Source organism: Mus caroli, unplaced genomic scaffold (assembly GCF_978045245.1).
Source record: "Mus caroli unplaced genomic scaffold, Mus_caroli_1 scaffold_6, whole genome shotgun sequence".
NCBI lineage: Eukaryota > Metazoa > Chordata > Mammalia > Rodentia > Muridae > Mus > Mus caroli.
This window is the reverse complement of record NW_028227261.1, coordinates 30,727,062-30,748,941: the sequence shown is the minus strand read 5'-3', so window position 1 is coordinate 30,748,941 and position 21,880 is coordinate 30,727,062. Positions and strand designations below refer to the sequence as shown.

Sequence of the window (21,880 nt, the reverse complement as noted above, 5' to 3'; positions counted from 1 at the left end):
CTAGATCACTAGTTCTCACCCTTCCTAATGCTGTGACCCTTTAATATACTTCCTCATGCTGTGATGACCCCCAACCATAAAATTATTTTCATTGCTACTTCATAACTGTAATTTTGTTGTTATGAATCACAATATAAATATCTGATATTCAGGATTTCTAATATTCAACCCCTGTAAAAGGGGCTCAACCTCCAAAAGGGGCCATGACCCACTGGCTGAGAACTGCGGCACTAGGTCTACAACTACAACAAGACCAGCTATGGCTACAAGGTGAATTCAAGGCCAACCTTAAATAGATAGAGAAATGCTATCTTTAAAGAGAGCAGGTAGCTGGGCCTGGTGGTGTACGCCTTTAATCCCAGCACTCGGGAGGCAGAGGCAGGTGGATTTCTGAGTTTGAGGCCAGCCTGGTCTATCGAGTGAGTTCCAGGACAGCCAGGGCTATACAGAGAAACCCTGTCTCGAAAAAATAAATAAATAAATAAATTTTTAAAAATTAAAAATAAATAAAAAATAAAAAATAAATAAAATCGGGACTGGTGAAATGGCTCAGTGGGTAAGAGCACACGACTGCTCTTCCAAAGGTCCGAAGTTCAAATCCCAGCAACCACATGGTGGCTCACAACCACCCATAATGAGATCTGATGCCCTCTTTTGGTGTGTCTGAAGACAGCTACAGTGTACTTACATATAATGAATAAATAAATAAATAAATCTTTAAAAAAGTAAAATCAAATCAAATAAAAAGAGAGCAGGCAGCTGGGCGTGGTGGCGCACGCCTTTAATCCCAGCACTCGGGAGGCAGAGGCAGGCGGATTTCTGAGTTCGAGGCCAGCCTGGTCTACAAAGTGAGTTCCAGGACAGCCAGGGCTATACAGAGAAACCCTGTCTCGAAAAACCAAAAAAAAAAAAAAAAAAAAAAAAAGAGAGCAGGCGCTCAGGAGGCAGAGGCAGGCAGATCTCTGTGAAGAGGCCAGCCTGGTCTATAGAGCAAGTTCTAGAACAGCCAAGGCTACACACACACACACACACAAACCCTGCCTCAAAAGAGAGAGAGAGAGAGAGAAAGAGGGGAGATAGAAACCTGAGAGCTACATGTAAAAATATTCAATGATAGAAGTGCTGAAGAAATGGCTCAGTGATTAAGAACACTGACTGCTCTTCTGAAGATCCTGAGTTCAAATCCCACAACCACATGGTGGCTCACAACCATCTGTAAAGATATCTGACTCCCTCTTCTGGTGTGTGGAAGACACCTACAGTGTACTTACATATAATAATAAACAAATCTTTAAAAATAAAAAAACATTTAAAAAAAACCACAAAACACATTTTTAAAAAGTGCTGTTAACATCTCTAACAGCTTACTTGGTTGTTGGTAGAAACTTAAAGACAATTACAGTCATAGTTAATAAAGTTGAATTACTAGAGTCTCACTAGGATTATACAGAAAATGAAAAAAATCACAGGCTTAAGGAGACAAAAGCAATGGAATGGACTTATCCTCTATATGTGCATACCTATTATGGAACAATATTTTCCCTGCAAATGCCTAAATGGACCATTGCTGTAGAAAGTGGGCTTCTGAGGAAAACAGCCATCTTCAGATCAGCTGTGCCTGCTTGTATACGTCCATCACAATCCAGCTTAAATGGACTGTCCACATTACTTCATAGGAGGAGAGGGTAGAGTGAGTCACTGCACCTTCACCTGAGATTCTAGACACTCCTCCTGGCCATTTGTACTCATCCCTCATTGCAAAATGGCCTCAAGGTCTCCAGAGGAGCTCAAGTGTATAGACTAGGGTTACCTGAAAGGTCTCCATTTACACTTCTGTGGAGAAAGCCATTATCCTATGTATGCTAGGTAAAGACTTTCCAGTATGGCTGCTTTGGGGTCCATGTTCCAGAAAGAAACTTCTTCATCCATGCTCCTTAAGTAAGCAAGCCTAATAATACTCATTGGTTCCCCGGCAAAATAGTACTTTTGAGTTTTAGAAACAAAACAGAGGCAAAGAAAGGGTAAGGAAATCACGTAATTTAATTTTTAAATACATAGGAAAGATGACTAAGTCAGTAAAATGCTTGCTTTGCAAGCTAGACAACCTGAATTGGAGCCAGAGGACCTACAAATAAAAAATTAAAAATTAAAAATTAAAAAAGAGCCAAGTATGATGGCATGCACCAGTGATAGGAAGGCAGATCAGGTGCCTAGGTTGCTAGGGCTCACCAGCCACTTGGCTCACCAGACAGATACATGCTAATCAGCAAAGGTCCAGGCCAATTAAAAACCCCGTCTCAAAAAACAAGGTGAGTCTCACATTTCTTGAAAAAAACAAAACAAAACAAAAACACAAACAAACAAAAAAACAAAAACACGGTGAGCCAGGCAGTGGTGGCACACACCTTTAATCCCAGCACTTGGGAGGCAGAGGCAGGTGGATTTCTGAGTTCGAGGCCAGACTGGTCTACATAGTGAGTTCCAGGACAGCCAGGGCTACACAGAGAAACCCTGTCTCAGAAAAAAAAAAGGGTGAACAGCCTCTGAAGAGCAACATTCAATTATTAAATGCAACACTCACACACAATACTACAGAAGAAACCGTGCAAGAAAACAACAGGCTAAGGAAACAATCTCCACTGGAAAACAAGGATGACTACAAAGCAGCAAGGCTCTCAGCTAAGTCATTATTATGCCACCATATAAAATAGCAGGACCATATAAAATAGCATGGAGAGAAAAGCAATAGAGTCAAGTGTCAAACAGGAATCTATTTGCCTGAAGGTAGTAACACATGCCTTTAATCCCAGCACTTAGGAGGCAGAGGTAAGCAGATCTTTGAGTTAGAGGTCAGCATGCTCTACAGAGCATGTTCCAGGACAGCCAGAGATACACAAAGAAACCATGCCTCAAAAAAAAAAACAAAACAAAACAAAACAAACAAAAAAACCTCTGCAAATCTAACATAGGTTTGGTCTTTTTCTTTTTCTTTTTTTAATTTTATGTAACATGGTTGTTTTGCCTTCACATATATAATAAGCATCATGTGTGCCAGGTGCACTCAAGAGGCCAAAGCGGATGTCAGATCCCCTGGAACTGGATTTACAGGCAGATGTAAGTCATCATGTGGGTTCTGGGAATTGAATATGGTCTTCCTGAAAAAACAGTGTTCTTAGCCATTGAGCCATCTCTCCAGTCCCATTTTTAAATTATCTTAGAGAGGAAATTTTCAGTCAGGCATCCTGGCACAAAAACAAAAACTACTCCCTTGAAGTAAGGAAGGGAAAAATAACAACCAACATACAGACACAAAGTGAATAGGAAATAAGCAACTGGGACAATCTCAGACTGTAACTTACGGCTTCTCTGGGAACCAGTGAGTAAATAAAAGCACTTGATGGAAGGCCTGAATTCAGTCCTGGAATCCTACCACAGAACAAAGCCAACCTCTGACCTTCACATGTACCCTATACACATATGCTCACTCAAAACACTTGACTTTCTCTCTCTTTCTCTCTCTCTCTCTCTCTTTTACACACACACATACGTAAATTATAAAAATGAGGGAAAAGTTTCTCTTGAACTTAGTACAAAACCAAAACAAAAATTCTATCTTCTGTGCATCAAAAAGATATGTTCACAAGTATAAAACTATAGCCCAGACATGGGAGAAAATATCTGCAAATCACCTGTGGAGTTCAACAACCAGAGATCAGGTGTAATGGGAGCAGCACATACCTGTAATCCTAGCACTTGGGAGGTTAAAAAACTCACAAATCCCAGACTAGCTCAAGCAACACAAGTTCCAAGCCAGCCCATGCTATACAGCATGGTCCTATCTCAAGGAAGAATTCAGTATGAAGAATACAAATAAAATTTCCACAATCAGCAAAAAAGAGACAAAGTCAGTTAAGAACCAGACAAAGGACAAAGACTTTAAATATACATTTTAGCAAAGTGGTATCAATGGCCAACATGCACATACAAAGATCCTCATCATCATCATTCTCTTCCTCCTCCTCCTCCTCATAAAAATGCCCTGAGGTCATCAAAGCAGGAGAGATGGCCCTGACCTTGACCTGCTGCAGCACTCAAGCATCTGTCCCTCACCCTGGGCAGCAGAGTAGAGCTGACTGTGGATGTGGGGTTATCAAGTGAGCCCGCCCCCAAGAACATGAGTGTTGGAGAGTCAGCCCTGCCTCTTGTCAGCTGTATAGTGGTGTCAGCAAGGGAGAAACCCCCTCCCCTCCCTTTTGCCCTTGCTACCAGCAGTGGGTGGAAGAGATGGCCCTCATAAGGTTATGAGAGCAGGAAAGCTGGCCCTGCCCCTCATTTGGACAGCACAGTAGAGATGACCCTGATAGTAGGGGTGTGGGTCCCGCAACTTGTCTGCTGTGCAGCAACATGAGCAAGGAAGGATCGCCCTTCCCTACTCTTGCCCCTTGCCACCTATGACAGGCAGGAGAGCCGTCTCTGCCCCTCACCTTCTGAAGCACTCAAGAGAGTGGGCCTATACCTCACCTGAGCAGAACAACTGAGCTGGCCCTGCACGTGGGCTTGCAGGTGAGCTGCCCTGTTTCTCTCTGTTGGGACACACACACCAAGAAGGGATGCCCTACTCCCCTCGCTCATCCCTTGCTATCTACGGCAGGCAGGAGAGCTGGCCTCAGTGTCATGAGAGTGGGAGAACTGGCCATGTCTTTCACCAGCCTCAACACTTGGAAGAGCGGGTCCTACACCTCACCTAGGCAGTAGGTTAGAGCTTGCCCTGGTACAGCAGGCAGGAGAGCTCACCACCTCTCAGGCCCAGTTTTAGGGCTCTAAATTGGCCCATCCCACCATCTAACCCATCAATAAACTGCTGTAGTGCATGAAGGGGCCTGTCCTACAGATGCAAAACTACAGGCTCTCCATGACACAGGGCAACAACAAAATATCCAAGGAGTACCAGTGAGGTTCCAGTATCGACAGAGTAGCAGAAGCCAGAGGCCTTGTACCAGACCAATGAGTCATGCAATGAACATATGCAAGCAAGGAAATGTGGACAAAGGGTATAATGTGGGACACACTATGACACACTACAGCTTCCACAACGAGATTTTTTTTTCCTCTGTTGGAGGAGCAGCAGGGGTTGCAAAGTGGAGGCCAGGTACAAGTGGAGGAGGAGATGAGTGAATCGTGGTGCATGATGTGAAATTCATAAACCAATAAAGTTAAAGGAAGAAAACAAAAAAGAAAAATGCAAATCCAGGCCAGAAAACTAATTTCATGTCATATAAGCTTTACGTCCTTAATTAAATCACCACAACCCAAATCCAAGCACACCCTCCAGGTAATATAGGAGTCACAAGCTCATGTGTCAGATGACCTGAAATATACATACCAGCTGGCCCAGACACCATACCTAAAAACAAAGGAGAAAACTGATTCCTGAAAGTTGTCCTCTAATCTCCACTCTGTACTAGACACACATGCATACAGTCAATTAGTCATGCCACCACCACCCCTCACACACACACACACACACACACAAAGTAAAGTAAAGTAAGTGAGAACTGTAAGAAGAGCCAGCAAAATGGCTCAGTGAGTAAAGGAACATGTCTCCAAGCAGTATGAGCTGAGTTCAATTCCTAAGAACTACAAAGTGGGAGCAGAGAACCCACTGCTGAAAAGTTGTCCTCTTACCTTCACATGTGCAACAAGGGTATGTCTGAGCAAACACACAAGATAAATGCAATAAAAACAAACTAAAGGGAGGCAAGGTTCAGATCCCAACACCCACACTGAGGCAACTCACAACCACCTGCTTCCAGAGGATCTAAAGCCTCTGGGCTCTTTAGGCACCTGCATTCACATGCATATACCCACACACATACGGTCTCAAGGTTACTATTCCTGAGATGAAACACCATTATCAAAGCACCTTTGAGAAGAAAGGGTTTACTTAGCTTACGTGTCATGTCATCATTACTGTATATCAAGAAGTTCAGGAACTCAAACAGGGCAGGAACTGTGTGGTGGCTTGAATAGGTATGGACCCATAGACTCATGTTTTTGAATGCTTGGCCCATAGGGAATGGCACTATTAGGAGATATGGCCCTGTTGGAATAGGTATGGCCTTGTTGGAGAAGAGTGTTATAACTTTAACTTTTTCAAGGTCTACTTTTAATGATGGCTCTTAAACCTTTTAACTTCCCTTGTAGCCCACCACTCACCAGAGGTAGTATAAAAGAAAGGATATGGGAGCCAGGCGTGGTGGCGCACGCCTTTGATCCCAGCACTCGGGAGGCAGAGGCAGGCGGATTTCTGAGTTCGAGGCCAGCCTGGTCTACAAAGTGAGTTCCAGGACAGCCAGGGCTATACAGAGAAACCCTGTCTCAAAAAACCAAAAACCAAAAAAAAAAAAAAAAAAAAAAAAGAAAGGATATGGGGAAAGTGGGCCTGTTTAGAAAGAGTTCTTTGTAGCAAATCCTATCTAAATTGTCAGGAAATCAGCAATTCAGTTCACAGGAGTCAGCAGTGGCAGTTCGATCCACTCACAAACACTTCACAATATACCTGCAGTATACCAGCAGTCCAGTTCGGCAGAGTTGGGTTAGCCACAGTGGTAACAGGAGGGACCAGGCAAAGATGAGAGACCCAGAAGCGTTGCACAGCTAGCTCTATAAGCAAGCCTAGCTCTGCCTCACACTGTCCATTGAGTTCTATGCATACTCCCTCCAAATATCATGCATCGATCCTCCATCGGTCTTGCCTCAGCTGACATCACACAGTCAATCAGTCTGAATCCTCGGAAGTGGCAAGAAACTGCAGTAAGCTGCAACACACCACAAGAACTTTTATGGTGTGTCTCTCTCTACAGAGTCTCAACAAATGCAACTCAACTACACAATGTAAGACAGACCAATACATTATTATTGTTAGTAAAGAATCCCTCATCACATGTTGTTTCACATGCTTGCTTTAGCAGAACATCCTTTCTCCTGTGTCTGCCTCAGTGAAACATTCCCTCGAAAGTCTACCTTAGCCTTTCACCTATATCCATTTCAGGAAAACATTCTTTCATGTGTTTCCCCCAGCAAAACACCATCCAACACAACTGACTTTCTGAAGAGCCCTTAAATTTCCACTTCAATGTGCCATTGTGGGGGTGGGCTTTTAGGTGTCCTATGCTCAGTCTACACCCAATGTAATAGTCCTCTTCTGCTGCCTGCAGAGCAAGATGTAGAACTCACAGCTCCTCCAGCATCACGTCTGCCTGCAATCCACCATGTTTCCCACCTGATGGTAACAGACTACAACTCTGAAACTGTAAGCAAGCCCCAATTAAATGTTGTCCTTTATAAGAAGAGTTGGCCTGGTCAGTGTCTCTTCCAAGCAATAAAACCCTAACTAAAACAAACTCTAACAGGTCCCAAGACCTTAGGACAACTGATGCTACCAAGGCACTAATCATTCTGAGAAAGAGCCCAGCACACAGACTCCAGACTCCAACACTTGCCAAAACAGTAACAAAGACTTCATCTATCACAGTCTATAATTCTGGTAAAGTCCCTACATGTACTAACCTTGCTTTCTGGCTTCTGTAGCTCTGCTTATTCCTAACTGTTCTTGCTAAATGAAGTGTGTCAATGGGAATATGGGTTTTGTGCACAAAAAGCCAAGATCAGTAAGGCTTGTGGCTACACAATTTGTGCAACCTAGAGGCAAAAGCTGATGCACAAGCTACAGAGAAATGCATACTCTCATGGTTTGCTCAGTCTGCTTTCTCAAGCCAGGACCACTGGCCCAGGGTGGCCCCACCCTTAATGAGCTGGGCCCTTCCCCATTGATCACTAATTAAGGAAATGCCCAACCAGCTTACCTACAGCCCAATCTCATGGAGTTATTTTCTCAACTGAGACTCCCTCCTCTCTTGAGGACTATTAGCTTGTGTCAAGTTGACATGAAACTAACCAGCATACATACAGATAATAAAAGTAAACCTTTAAAAATAAACTAGAACGGCCGGGCGTGGTGGCGCACGCCTTTAATCCCAGCATTCGGGAGGCAGAGGCAGGCGGATTTCTGAGTTCGAGGCCAGCGTGGTCTACAAAGTGAGCTCCAGGACAGCCAGAGCTATAAAGAGAAACCCTGTCTCGAAAAACCAAAAATAAATAAATAAATAAATAAATAAACTAGAAAAAAAGATGCCTTTTCAAAATTAAAACAGCAAGTAAACAAATCTGAATCACAGAAAGATGTTACACCATACTCACTAGTGTGATTATTGCCAAAAAATAAAATTAAGAGGTGCTCATGTAGACATGGAGAAACTGCAGTTTCATGCATCCCTTATGGGTGCAAAACAGTAAAGCAAGTAGGTACAATGGTCCTATGGTATCTCCAAACAAAACATCCCCCATGTCATCTAGCAAGTCCATTGTCAAGTATGTAACCAAGTCATGTAACAGTGATAGGACTCAAACTTTACAACAACATTTACAGATGAAATTGCAACAGACAAACCTAAATGGCCAACTGATGAACAAAAAAATAAAATCTGGTACAAATGATGGGATTACTTCTTCAGGTATATGAGAGAATGGGCAATTCTGATACATATGACGTCTGGTCAAGCCTTGAAAATGTGCTGAGTAATCTATCAGACTCCACAGAAAAAATACATAGGAAACATCCATCTCAGGCAACCTCACAGAAGCAGATTAGAATTTACCAGGGAGAAGGAGAGAACTGTGTGGAACAACTCAGTGTGTAAGTTTTTTATTTGGGCTAAAATAATTGGTGATAGTTGCATTACACCATGAATATATTTATAAAGCCATCTTAAATTCTTAAAATGAGGCTAGGCATGCTGGTAAATGCCTTAAATTCTTAGCACTCAGGAGGTAGAAGCAGATGAATCTATGAGTCGCAGGACAGCCTGATCTACATAGTGAGTTCCATGACATCCAGAGGTACAAAGACAATCCTTGTCTCAAAAGAAAAAGAAAAAAGGAAGAAAGAGAAAAGAAAAAGTTAAAATGGTTAAGATTTGGGGCTAGAGAGATGGTTCAGGGGTTAAGAGCACTGACTGCTCTTCCAGAGGTCCTGAGTTCCCAGCAACCACATGGTGGCTCACAACCATCAGTAATGGGATCCCATGCCCTCCTCTGGTGTGTCTGAAGACAGCTACAGTGTACTCATATACATAAAATAAATAAATCTTTATAAAAAGATTAAGATTTATGTATATTTTTCTCTTTGCTTTCTGTCAACTGGGTAACAGGATAGAAGACTCATTTGAAACAAGATTGGGGGTTGGGGGGAGTACAGGCCATCCTAAATAGATGTTGTTAAAGGCCATTTTAAGGAGAGTTCTAGAGGTTAGGAGGAGAAAAAAAAAAATACTCCAGCTGAACTTGGTGGTTCATTCCTGTAATCCCAGTGCTAGACAGACAGGCTGAAGAGTCATTTATGAGTTTGAGCCAATCAATGTAGCTGTATGTAGAGCAAGACCCTTGTCTAAAAAACCAAATGAAAACTTATTTTTATTATAAAATATTAAAGCAAAACAGAAGTCTGTAACCCAATCAAAAATCATCTACCTATTTCTGTGATTTCTTATTCCTGTCTACATGCAGTTCAATGTTTACATTATTATAATACTATAGACCATACTTTGTAATATACTTTGAATTTCATTTTTAAAAAAGATTTATTTATTTTTATGTATGTGAGTACACTGTAGCTGTACAGATGGTTGTGAGCCTTCGTGTGGTTGTTGGGAATTGTATTAGGACCTCTGCTCACTCCAGTCAACCCCACTCACTCCGGTTGGCCGCTCCCTTCCATCAACTCCACTCGCTCAGTTCCCTGCTTGCTCCAGCCCAAAGATTTATTTATTATTATACATAAATACACTGTAGCTGTCTTCAGACGTACCAGAAGAGGGTATCAGATCTCATTACAGGTGGTTGTGAGCCACCATGTGGTTGCTGGGATTTGAACTCAGGACCTTCTGAAGAGCAGTCAGTGCTCTTACCCACTGAGCCATCTCACCAGCCCTTAAGTTTCATTTTTATTTATGTGTGTGTGGCTATATGAGTTTATGTGTACTACATGCCCAAAAAGAAAAGAGGACACTGGGTACCCTGGAACCAGAAAGTTATAACTGGCTGTGAACTCTACCTGATATAGATAGTAAGAATTGAACCCAGGTCCTGTAGAAGAGCAGTAAACTCTCTTTTAACAGCTGAGCCATCCATCTAGCCAGATCTATTTATTTTTATGTAGAGAGGTGTTCTGCATGTATTGTCTAGGAACCTAATGTCCCTACCACCTACTGAGGATAGAAATGGGCACTGGATCTCCTGGAACTGAAGATACAGATGTTTGTGAGGCCATGTGGGTACTAGGTCAAACTCCTGTCTTCTGTAAGAGTAGCCAGTGTTCTCTACTGTGGAAGCACCTCTCAAGCCTAATAGACTACTGAACTCTCTCATCTCTTTCTATCTCTATCTCCTAAAGCCTGATAAGTGCTATCCACAACCTTCTCTAAGTTCAGATATATACAAGTATCCTGACACATACATAGAGATAAGTGTATTTTACAAATACATAAGCATACTGTTCATACATATGCTTTCTATATTTAAGCACACTGAGTATCTCAAATTTAATATATAAGGGTTAAGCATTAAATACTACAAAAGTTATTTTGTAATATAAACCATAAAATAGCAATTTTACAATGAAATATGGCAATCAGATTTAGACTTGTTATTTCATAACACAATTAAAAGTCATGTGTAAACTACTTATAAGCCTGATCAATCTAAAACACCTATCTTAGAAGACAAAAAATTATAATTTTAAAATAATTCATAAATAATATTCCCAAAATATCCTGGTACTAAAGTGTAAGACAAAGAGAGGATATGCTGATCTTTACCCATATATAGAAAGGTACGAACTTGGTTCTCTATGTAACACAGAAGGATAATGGTAGTACCAATCCATACCCTAGTTCACAAACTGAGAAAATGGAATTCATATACAATCTGATTAAATATCAAATCAATATAGTCCAACTGCTATCATTTGTTCTAACTCCACACACACAGGAAAATGAGACACCTATACACAATTTAAGGTTGTCAACACAACTATTTTAAAACAATCAGTATTGGGATTAAAGGGGTGTGGCTCCCATGGTAAGTTATGTATCTCATCATACAGCATAGCTCATCTTTCTTATAATTTAAGATGATAAAAGTCAAAAGTCAGTAAGAATCTTATATCCCACTTCATCCATGAAATTTCACACATTTACCTTATAGTATCATATAGGTCTATGCAGATAACTGCAACAAAGTGCAATTACATTTAAAATGTATTAAAATAATCTCAGGCCTGCAGGCACATGCCTGTAATCCCAGCTCTTAGAAAGTGGAAGCAGGGGCTGGTGAGCTGGCTCAGTGGTTAAGAGTGCCAGTGCCAACAACTCTTCCAAAGGTCCTGAGTTCAAATCCCAGCAACCACATGGTGGCTCACAACCATCCATAATGAGGTCTGATGCTCTCTTCTGGAGTGTCTGAAGATACACTACAGTGTAGTTACATATAATAAATAAATAAATAAATAAATAAATATTTTTTTAAAAAAGTGGAAGCAGGAGTCAGGAGCTCAAGGTAAACCGTGGATACAAAGCTATTTCAAGGCCAGCCTGGGCTACATGAGACAGTTTCAAAAAAAAATTTAAGAAAAAAGAAAAAGAAAACTGTACTAGCCGAGCAGTGGTGGCACACGCCTTTAATCCCAGCACTTGGGAGGCAGAGGCAGGCGGATATCTGAGTTTGAGGCCAGCGTGGTCTACAGAGTGAGTTCTAGGACAGCCAGGACTACACAGAGAAACCCTGTCTCGAAAACCCAAAAAAGAAAAGAAAAGCAAAGAAAAGAAAAGAGTACTAAATAAATCCCATCAATCTGCCTATAATGGATTTGACATTCTGGATGGGAGAAAAGGCATTTGTATCATAGAAATGAACTCTCGTGAACATTTTAATGAACTACCAACGATAAAGTGGATTATGGATGCAAAAGCTATTGAAAATATTGGATGGGGAGCTGGAGAAGTGGCTCAGCAGTTAAGAGCACTGGGTCTTCTTCCAGAGGACTCAAGTTCAAAACCCAGCACCCACTTGGCACCTTCTGTCTGGAACTCAAGTCTCGGGGGACCCAACATACCCCTTCTGGACACCACAGGCACTGTAAATGTAGTACAGACAACACATTAAAATTTTAACTTAAATACATTTCATATATATATAGATAATATACATTATATATAACATATATATAATATATATATATTGAATGAAAAGTAGATAAGAACACTTGCTGCTCTTACACAGGACCTGGATTCAGTTACCAATACCCACATGGTAGTTCATATCCATCTATACTTCCAATTCTAGGTTATTTAATGCCTTCTTCTGGCCTCCAAAAGCACCAGGCATGCACATGGCACACACATACATGTAGGCAAACACTCATACATACAAAATAATAAATGAATACTGGCTGCTGTTCCAAAGGACCTGGGTCTGGTTCTCAGCACCCACGGTGGCTCACAACCATCTAGAATTCCAGTCCCAGAGTTTCTAGCAACTTCTTCTGACAGTGCATGTGGACAATGCATGTATGTAATACACAGACACACAGATAAGCTGAAGACTCACGCACATTAAAAATAAATCTTTAAAGCTATAGATACTGAATGTAAACATTCTCCACAATTTATGATGTAAAACCTGTGCAAGTGTTCCACATGTTTCATGGTGTCATATATAATGTTTGACAGCTGGGCTGTGGCTCACTGGTAAAGCATGCATGAAGCCCTGAGTTCAATCCCCAGCACTGAGAAGAAAAAGAGGGGTCACCTTTAGAAAGGGTCTCACTATGCAGCCCTAATTACCATGAAACTTGCTGTATAGAGCAAGATGGCCTTACACTGACCCACCTGTCTTTGCTCCTGAGTGCTAAGATTAAAACTATGACCATTTGCTGCTTTAAAAAAAAAAATTTCCACGCCACTCGTGGTGTTGAACGCCTTTAATCCCAGCACTCTGAAGGCAGAGGCAGGCGGATTTCTGAGTTCGAGGCCAGCCTGGTCTACAAAGTGAGTTCCAGGACAGCCAGGCGTACATAGAGAAACCCTGTCTCAAAAAAACCAAAAAAAAAAAAAAATTCCCTGCAATTCCTTTTCCACCTGCTAAATGTAATATTTACATACATGAGAAAGGATATCCTTAAGCAGTCTAATTTTCCTAAGACTCTCTATAAAGCAAATATCATATAGTGATATCACTAGTGACTGAGTATCTCTGAATTCACACTATGATCGACCCTTTACATTTAAATTAGTAGGCCACACATATCATATGCACTCACTCAAGATAATGAAGATAGTTTACTACTAATCAGAAATTAGAAAACAATTCAGAATTTCAAAACATATGCATTCAATATCAGTAAATGACCTGTCTGAACAGACATTACATCAATACAGCCTAACCTGTTCAATGATAAATATATGAAGAGGACCTAACATTTGCAAACCTAAGACTGCCAACATTACATTTTAATTACTAAAAATGCTAAAATGCAGTGTACTTAAAAGACTAATGAATGACTGGGTAAAGAGATGGTGTGATGAAGTAACTAGCTTTGGTAAACAAGAATCTGGGAAAACTGTCAATAGTAGAATCTAGGGGTTTGGGAATGCAGTAGCACCCTGAATCTAAACTGTATTTTTACTTTTATTGACAGTTATAAAGTTTTCTAATGACCTGTTAGAGAGAAATATCGTTTACATTTTTAAAAAGAGGAACTCCTCAGGCTAGGAGTCTACCTCAGTGGTATAGGCTTGTCTATCAGATGTTAAGGCCCAGGATCCAATAACAGGACTAGAAGAATTAAAAAAACAAAAAAACCCTTAAATGCAACCAACACAAGCATTTGCAAACCTGTTTTCAAATCTCTGGACTTTGCAGATTTAATTATGTAAGATAGGAAATAAGTCTACATTTCAGCCACAAATGGGCTGCATAGTTACTGTGAGGTTGAACTCTTCACAAAGCACTTCAGGCAATGTCAGGCACACAGTCAGCACTCAGGATGTTAACAGTATGCATCTTTGAATAGACATTCATGCTGAATGAAAAAGCATTTTTGGTTAAGATTCATGTTTTAAACAGCTTGGTTTAACAACTAACTCATCATTTGGAGACCCTTTCCAAAAGGAAGACTCCTGATAGGAAACTTAACAAACTTGATGCTTAACATGCTGGGTGAGGGGAAGTTTAAAAAAAAAAAAAAAAAGCCTTGAAAAACATTACTCAGTGGATAGTACTGTTCTCCATCTGAAGAAAATGAATCACAACTAAATTTAAAATAAAAAAAAGTTTCAAGACAAACTTTTAAACGGCTTACAACTCCTGTGTAGACAAGGCTTTACCTAGGGCAGGCAAGGCTGGCTGGGTACATCCTAAGGACAAAACTTGTCACTCTTCCACGTTCCTAACTGCAGGTAAAGAATGCTAGCCTGTAACACATCCGTGGCTATCAGAACACATTCCCCCAACTTCAAGACAACCACCCCACTTCTAAGGTGAAGAGCACCACGTCCACTTTGGGGCTTGATAACGGTCAAGGGGGAGGGGAGTGGAGGCAGGAAGATGAATTGGCTCCGGGGTACCCGCAGCACCCTCCCGGTTACTCCTCGGGAGACGACCAATCCTCCACGACTTCTTCCCGCCACCGCTACCCCCACCTGACCTCTCCCCAGAGAAACTTCCATACACTCCCTTTTCCTCGAGGATGCAGAAGCAGAGTCTGACACCTTGCGTCTCCCTGGCTCCCCCCGAATACGCACCACCACCCACACGCCGGCAAAGGGAGGGGAGCCAAGCGGACCACGGCCCCCGCCCCTCCCCCTCCCCGCCGGCCACCGAGCTTTGTCCCACCTGCCGAGGGGACCCCGGTGCCGCCTCGGGCCGCCCCTCCCTCGGGCAGTCGACCACCGCGCCACCCGTGAGCTCCGGGCTGCTCCGGGCCGGCCGCGCCCCGCCCCCCGCCCGCCAGCCCGCCCGCAGCCCGCAGCCCGCAGCCCGCCCGCGGCCTCACCTCACCTACCCTCTTTCGGGGGCCGGTCTCCACCTCCCGCTCCGCCATGTTGGGCCCCGCTCGGAACCGCGGCGGCTCCCGGCGCGGCGGCCGCGGCCCCTCTCGGCCCCCGCCCACACTGCAGACACGGGCGCTTCACCCGCTGCGGTTCGGTCCCCGTCGGCCCCCGCCGGGCCTGGCGCGGGAGTGACGAGGGGGGCGGAGGCCCGCGCGCTTAGCCGCAGCTCCTGGGGTCCCACGGGCGGGCGCGTGGGCGCGAGGGCCTGCCGGGGCAGGGGGGCCGGGACTCGGGGGGTTAATGGCCTCCAAGGGGCCCCGTGAGGAGGATTATTTTCTCTCAGAGAAATTCCTCCGCCAGTGGTTTTCTTAAAGGGATCTCCAAACCAGCCCCTTGCGCGCGCCCCTGATGCGCAGGCGCACCACAAGCCCCTCCTCCCTTTCCCACCAAGCCCCCGGTCCTGAGCGTGCGCGGTGAGTGGCCCAGGCTAGGCCTAATCCTGTTAGTCTCTTTGCTGCCAGCAGCTGCTCCCACCACTCAACTATGGCGGCTCCCTTAAAGGGACCATGACGAAGGGATGATGTCAGAATGAAAGATCTTAATGGAAGGACTATCTGGAGGACTGGGTGAAATGTCAGTGAGGGGTTCACATCACCACCCTACACCTGACTACAGAGATATTGCCAAAAGAAGAGAACTCTGATGAGCTGAAGTTCTCAGTGACCCTTTGAACATGAAGAATTCCAACCAAGAAGAAAACAAGACTGTTATGTGAAGGAGAAACGAACAGCTTGTCAAGTAAAGGGCGTCGACTCTCAAGGAGCAACTTCCAACCTTAAAATCAGATCCACTGGTAGTGTTGAAGACAGAACCAATAACTGAAGACAATTTCCTCAATACTTGCTTGCCATTAGAATACTAAAATGAGAAAGGATCTTAGAAACCATCTACTCCATTGCTTTCAAAGTTAACATTGCCAGTATGGTCATTTGAAGTAAATTAATTTACCTCAAGATATCGAGCGGCTGGTGAGGAGCTAGAACACAGTCTGGAATTGCATTCCTCCAGGATTCTGAACACACAAAACTGTCGTCAAGGCAAAAGAACATAAAATGTCAAGAGCCTTGATAGTTCAAGAACATGGCTGCTCTCCTGGGAAGTTGCATGGTGATGACCTGCAACTGCTGTGTGCCATCATTTGCTTCCACTGAAGGAACTCGAGGGTCTGACTTAAAGAATAGGAGCTTGAACGTCAAAGCAGGAAATCCAAGGGTAGGCACTATCTTCCCTGAAGCACAACGAAGCTAAAGACAATGAGAGCTGAAGTCCTCTCTTGGATTCTTAATGAAGACTTAGGCACAACAGACAGACATATAGTAAAAAATACAAGGAAATTAGGTTGGTTGGAGTTGGGTTGGCTGGAGTTGGATTGGCTGGAGTTGGATTGGCTGGAGTTGGATTGGCTGGAGTTGGATTGGCTGGAGTTGGGTTGGTTGGAGTTGGGTTGGTTGGAGTTGGGTTGGCTGGAGTTGGATTGGTTGGAGTTGGATTGGTTGGAGTTGGGTTGGTTGGAGTTGGGTTGGTTGGAGTTGGATTGGTTGGAGTTGGATTGGTTGGAGTTGGGTTGGTTGGAGTTGGGTTGGCTGGAGTTGGATTGGCTGGAGTTGGATTGGTTGGAGTTGGGTTGGTTGGAGTTGGATTGGTTGGAGTTGGGTTGGTTGGAGTTGGATTGGTTGGAGTTGGATTGGTTGGAGTTGGGTTGGTTGGAGTTGGATTGATTGGAGTTGGGTTGGCTGGAGTTGGATTGGCTGGAGTTGGATTGGTTGGAGTTGGGTTGGTTGGAGCTAGGTTGCTATGTAACCCAGAGTGGCCTGGAACTGCTGGTCTTCCTGCCTTGACCAAGTGCTTGGACTGCTGGGATACTAGGAATCCCCAAAGAACTAATTAAAAGAAAAAAAAAATGTTTAAGTCTCTGATTGAAGAGTTGTTATTCTCCATGGCAATACAAGGGGACCCAGAGCTCCTCTGCTCACAGGGTGAGAGTCGCTCTACAGCTGTACTTCTGTGTATAAGTAGCTCTTTGAACCCAGGAACATTGTCTGAACACTGAAATGGCTGAAAGTTTCCATGCTGGTCCTTGATTCTCCCTTGGGCCTGTTATCTTTTGTTTCACTTAAAGAAACATGTTCACTTCTGCCAGATAATGTTTTTTTCATATCCTAGACTCTTTCGCTACATGTCCAAGGCAAAAAACAAATAGAAAGGTTAAGAAAAGATGTTTTCAGGGATTGAAGTTAAATACAAGACTGGATGATTTCCACCTTTTTATGGGCTGTAGACTACTCCCTTCTAATAAAATACAACAGCTTAAAAGTGGAACTTCTGAAGGGAACACTTGAAAAAACAGATACCAGCCTGGTCTGCATGGATTGTCTAAAGTAAGAAAAGAGGAAAAAAAAAAAATCAGGGGCTGGAGAGACGGCTCAGCAGCTAAGAGCACTGACTGCGTTTCCAAAGGTCCTGAGTTCGATTCCCAGCAACCACATGGTGGCTCACAACCATCTGTAACAAGACCTGATTCCTTCTTCTGGTGTCTGAAGACAGCTACAGTGTACTTACTTACATATAATAAATATAATAAATCTTTTTTTAAAAATCAGTAAAAGTGAAACTTCTGATATTCAACTGAAAGTGAGGACCCCAGCTTCAGCCTTGTCCTCTCTTCCTCTACTCATGCGTCCTCCTATCATTAGAAAAATGCCAGGCTTTTTTTTTTAAATAGTTTAAGTGCATTGGTTTAGTTCGACTACACTATATTTTCTTCTGCAATGCTGGGGACCTCCCTCACACATGCTAAGAAAGCATTTTCCCAATGACACACACCCCAAGGCCCGTTTCCATAGTTTAAGTTGAAACCAAAGCCCAGATAAAATGTGAATAGCAGGAGATCACACAAAGGATTAGTAACAGCATTCAGGGCTGACAAGCATCTTGACTCTCAGCCTAAGGCTCTCCAATACAACAGGAAGTTTCTAGAGGTCTGATAAGTTGGGTCTTGAATAATAGGCACGATTTGCACATTCCAGAAAACGTAGGAGTGTGCCAGGGACATTCCATGCAATTATTTATATAGAAGGAGAAACGAGAAAGCATATAGGGAGTACCACAGAGCTAACCAAAATTTACAAAGAAGTTCATAGAGATCAAGAAACTAGTCCAAGGTCATTAAAAGCAAGACCAAGACGAAATGCAAACATATGTACTCCCTGGGATACTTGAAATTTCATAAAGGCTACAAATTGATGACCCTGTGGCCAAATCTGTCTGACATACAGATACATATCTGATTTGTCTCAATACAGTTATGTGGTGTTAATAGCGTTTATTTTGTGACTTGATTTTCTCATTTGGAAATGGGTAACTGGAAGGATTAAATTAGTAAACACTTTGGCTCCTACTATGACATCTTAATAACTGTTCTATTGCTAGACAAGACAACACGACCAAGGCAAGTGTTACAAAAGAAAGCATTTAATTGAGGGCTTGGAGCTGGGTGTGGGTGAATCCCAGCACTCAGGAGGCAGAGGCAGACATCTCTGTGAGTTCGAAACCAGCCTGGCCTATAGAACAAGTTCCAGGACAGCCAGAGATACATGGAGAAACTAATAATAATTATTATTATTGTTACTATTACTGTTTTAATATTAATATGTATTATTAATAATAAAATTTATTATCATCATTATTTATTGGGGGCTTGCTTATAGTTTCAGAAGCTTTGTCCTTTATCAACATAGCAGGAATATGGTGTGGGGCTGTAGCAGAGAGCTATATTCTGATCCACGGGCTGAAATTGAGACTGGGACACACTTCCTAATCACTAAACATTCAAATTATGAGCGCCTATGGGGCCATTTTTATTTGAACCACCACAAACCATATCAACATTCTTATTTTTTTAATTATTTTATTTATGTGAGTACACTGTACCTGCTTCAGACACACCAGAAGAGGGCGTTGGATACCATTACAGATGTTTGTGAGCCACCATGTGGTTGCTGGGAATAGAACTCAGGACTCCTAGAAGAGCAGTCAGTGCTCTTAGCAACTGAGCCATCTCTCCAGCCCAACATTATTATTTTTAATGTGTTTTTTTGGTTGGTTGGTTGGTTGGTTGGTTGGTTTGGTTTTTTCAAGACATGGTTTCTCTATGTAGCCCTGGCTGTCCTGGAACTTGTTTTGTAAACCAGGCTGGCCTTGAACTCAGAGATCCTTCTACCTCTACCTCCAGAGTACTAGGATTAAAGGTGTGTGTATTAGTCAGGGTTCTCTAGAGTCAAAGAACTTATGGGTAGTCTCTATATAGTAAGGGAATTTGTTGATGACTTACAGTCTATAGTCCAACTCCCCAACAATGGTCAGCAGCAGCCGTGTCCAAGGATCTAGCAGTTGCTCAGTCCCACAAGGCAAGCAGGCAAAGGAGAGACTTCCTTCTTCCGATGTCCTTACGTAGGTTTCCAGCAGAAGGTTTGGCCCAGATTAAAGTTGTGTACTGCCATGCCTGCATCTGAGACTTGCCTTGTCCCAGATGACCTCAAACTCAGAGATCTCCTTGCCTTAATCTTTTGGGATTCATAGCCACTATGGTTCAAGATCTCCATGCCAAGATCCAGGTCAGATTTTCTGTCTCCCAGCCTCAAGATCAGGATCACAGGTGAGCCTTCCAATTCTGGATTGTAGTTCATCCCAGATATAGTCAAGTAGACAACCAGGAATAGCCACTACAATCCACCCCTTGTCAACTTGACACAAATAATATCACATGAAACAATAACAAGGTCATGAATATGCCTAACATGATTTAACCATTCTTCGTACAATCACAAACATATTTGTAAACTTACAATGAGGCAATGTCCCTTGGGAACATTCTTTTAGTGTCTCAACTTAAATACCAATTGATGTTAAAGAAATCGGCGGGCAGTGGTGGCGCACGCCTTTAATCCTAGCACTTGGGAAGCAGAGGCAGGATTTCTGAGTTCGAGGCCAGCCTGGTCTACAGAGTGAGTTCCAGGACAGCCAGGGCTATACAGAGAAACCCTGTCTCGAAAAACAAAAAAACAAAAAAAAAAAAAGAAAAGAAATCGGAAGACAAATGTGTCCTTAAAATAAAACAGAAGCATTTGTATTACTTTATTTATTTATTTATTTATTTATTTATTTATTTATTTATTTATTTATTCTTAGATTTATTTATGTCCAAGTCCACTGTAGTTGTCTTCAGACACACCAGAAGAGGTCATCCGATCCCATTTACAGATGGTTGTGAGCCACCATGTGGTTGCTGGGAACTGAACTCAGGACCTCTGGAAGAGCAGTCAGTGCTCTTAACCGCTGAGCCACCCCTCCAGCCCCCTCATATTACTTTATAATCCTTGTTTCTGCAACTGGTTATGTGGACTTAGCTGGTATTTATAACTACCTTCCTATAACTACACAGTCTGTATTTCCTCTACCCTCGGCAAGCACCTCAGCAGGTCTTGGCTCTTTTCCTGGAGGAGTGACCCATAGCTTCATTCCTGATGGGTCTGCATCCCTTGCCATCCTGCTTGGATTAGGCTGCTGTAGTTTCCCATTGACTTTAATCACAGGACATGGTAGTACTAAGAAATGCCCTAAGGGATCTCCTGCACTCCATACATAATCCTTTTTACCTTCACTGTGGAAAGGCAATCCAATTTCCCCATGGTAATCTGGATCTATCACCCCTCCTAACACTGTTATTCCTTTTTTAACCTGTTGGTTTAAGGGCATTAGAAGCCCAAAATGACCAGGGGGAAGTCTGAGCTTCCAGTTCTGCACTGCCCAAATAGAAGAGTTAAAGGGAGATGTGGTGGGACTTGCATCTTTCAAGTCCTTGATAATGGTAGTAATTTCTGCAATTCCTCCAGGAATGTGATACTGTCTTTGATTCACTATTTTCTTTGGCAGAGGCAACTCTAAAGGCTTCCATTTAGCCTTGCCAACCACAATAACCCTCACTCCACAATGTCATGGTTTGAATGTGCTTGGTCCAGGGAGTGGCACTACTTGGAGATATGGCCTTGTTGGAGGTGTGTCACTGTGGATGTGGGCTTTTAGACCCTCATCCTAGCTGCCTGGAATTCAGTCTTCTACCAGCAGATGAAGTTGTAGAACGCTCAGCTCCTCCTGTACCATGCCTGCCTGGATGCTGCCATGTTCCTACCTTGATGATACTGGACTGAACCTCTGAACCTGTAAGCCAGCCCCAATTAAATGTTGCCCTTTATAAGAGTTGCCTTGGTCATAGTGTCTGTTCACAGCAGTATAACCCTAACTAAGACAGTGTGCACTCAGCTAAAGTATATTTATATTATTTGTTTGTGTGTGTGTGTGTGTGTGTGTTTGTGTGTGTGATGGGTTGGGGAATGGTTAATGCAGCCATGTGTGTAGAGATCAGAGGCCATCTTTAAGGAACTAGTTCTTCCCTTCCACTGTGGTATCCAAAGACCCAACTCAGGTCATCACTTGGTTTCTACACCCAATGCTTTTTACCCAAGGAGCGATCTCAGAAGGCCAATAATTTCTTGTCTTTTTTTTTTTTTCTGGTTTCTCGAGACAGGGTTTCTCTGAATAGCCCTGGCTGTCCTGGAACTCACTCTGTAGACCAGCCTCGAACTCAGAAATCTGCC

General features: G+C 42.9%; 1 protein-coding gene across 4 annotated transcripts in view; it reads right to left on the bottom strand.

Annotated features, from left to right (window-relative positions):
* Positions 1 to 15,592, bottom strand: part of Zmym4 (zinc finger MYM-type containing 4) — a 103,352-nt gene extending 87,760 nt beyond the window's left edge. For all 4 annotated transcript variants that reach the window (XM_085838945.1, XM_085838946.1, XM_085838947.1 and 1 more), the window contains exon 1: positions 15,179 to 15,592. In XM_085838945.1, the coding sequence (XP_085695071.1) occupies positions 15,179 to 15,217 (39 nt within the window). In that variant the 5' untranslated portion in view covers positions 15,218 to 15,592. The remainder of the gene's footprint in view (positions 1 to 15,178) is intronic.
* Between the last annotated feature and the right edge of the window lie 6,288 nt (positions 15,593 to 21,880).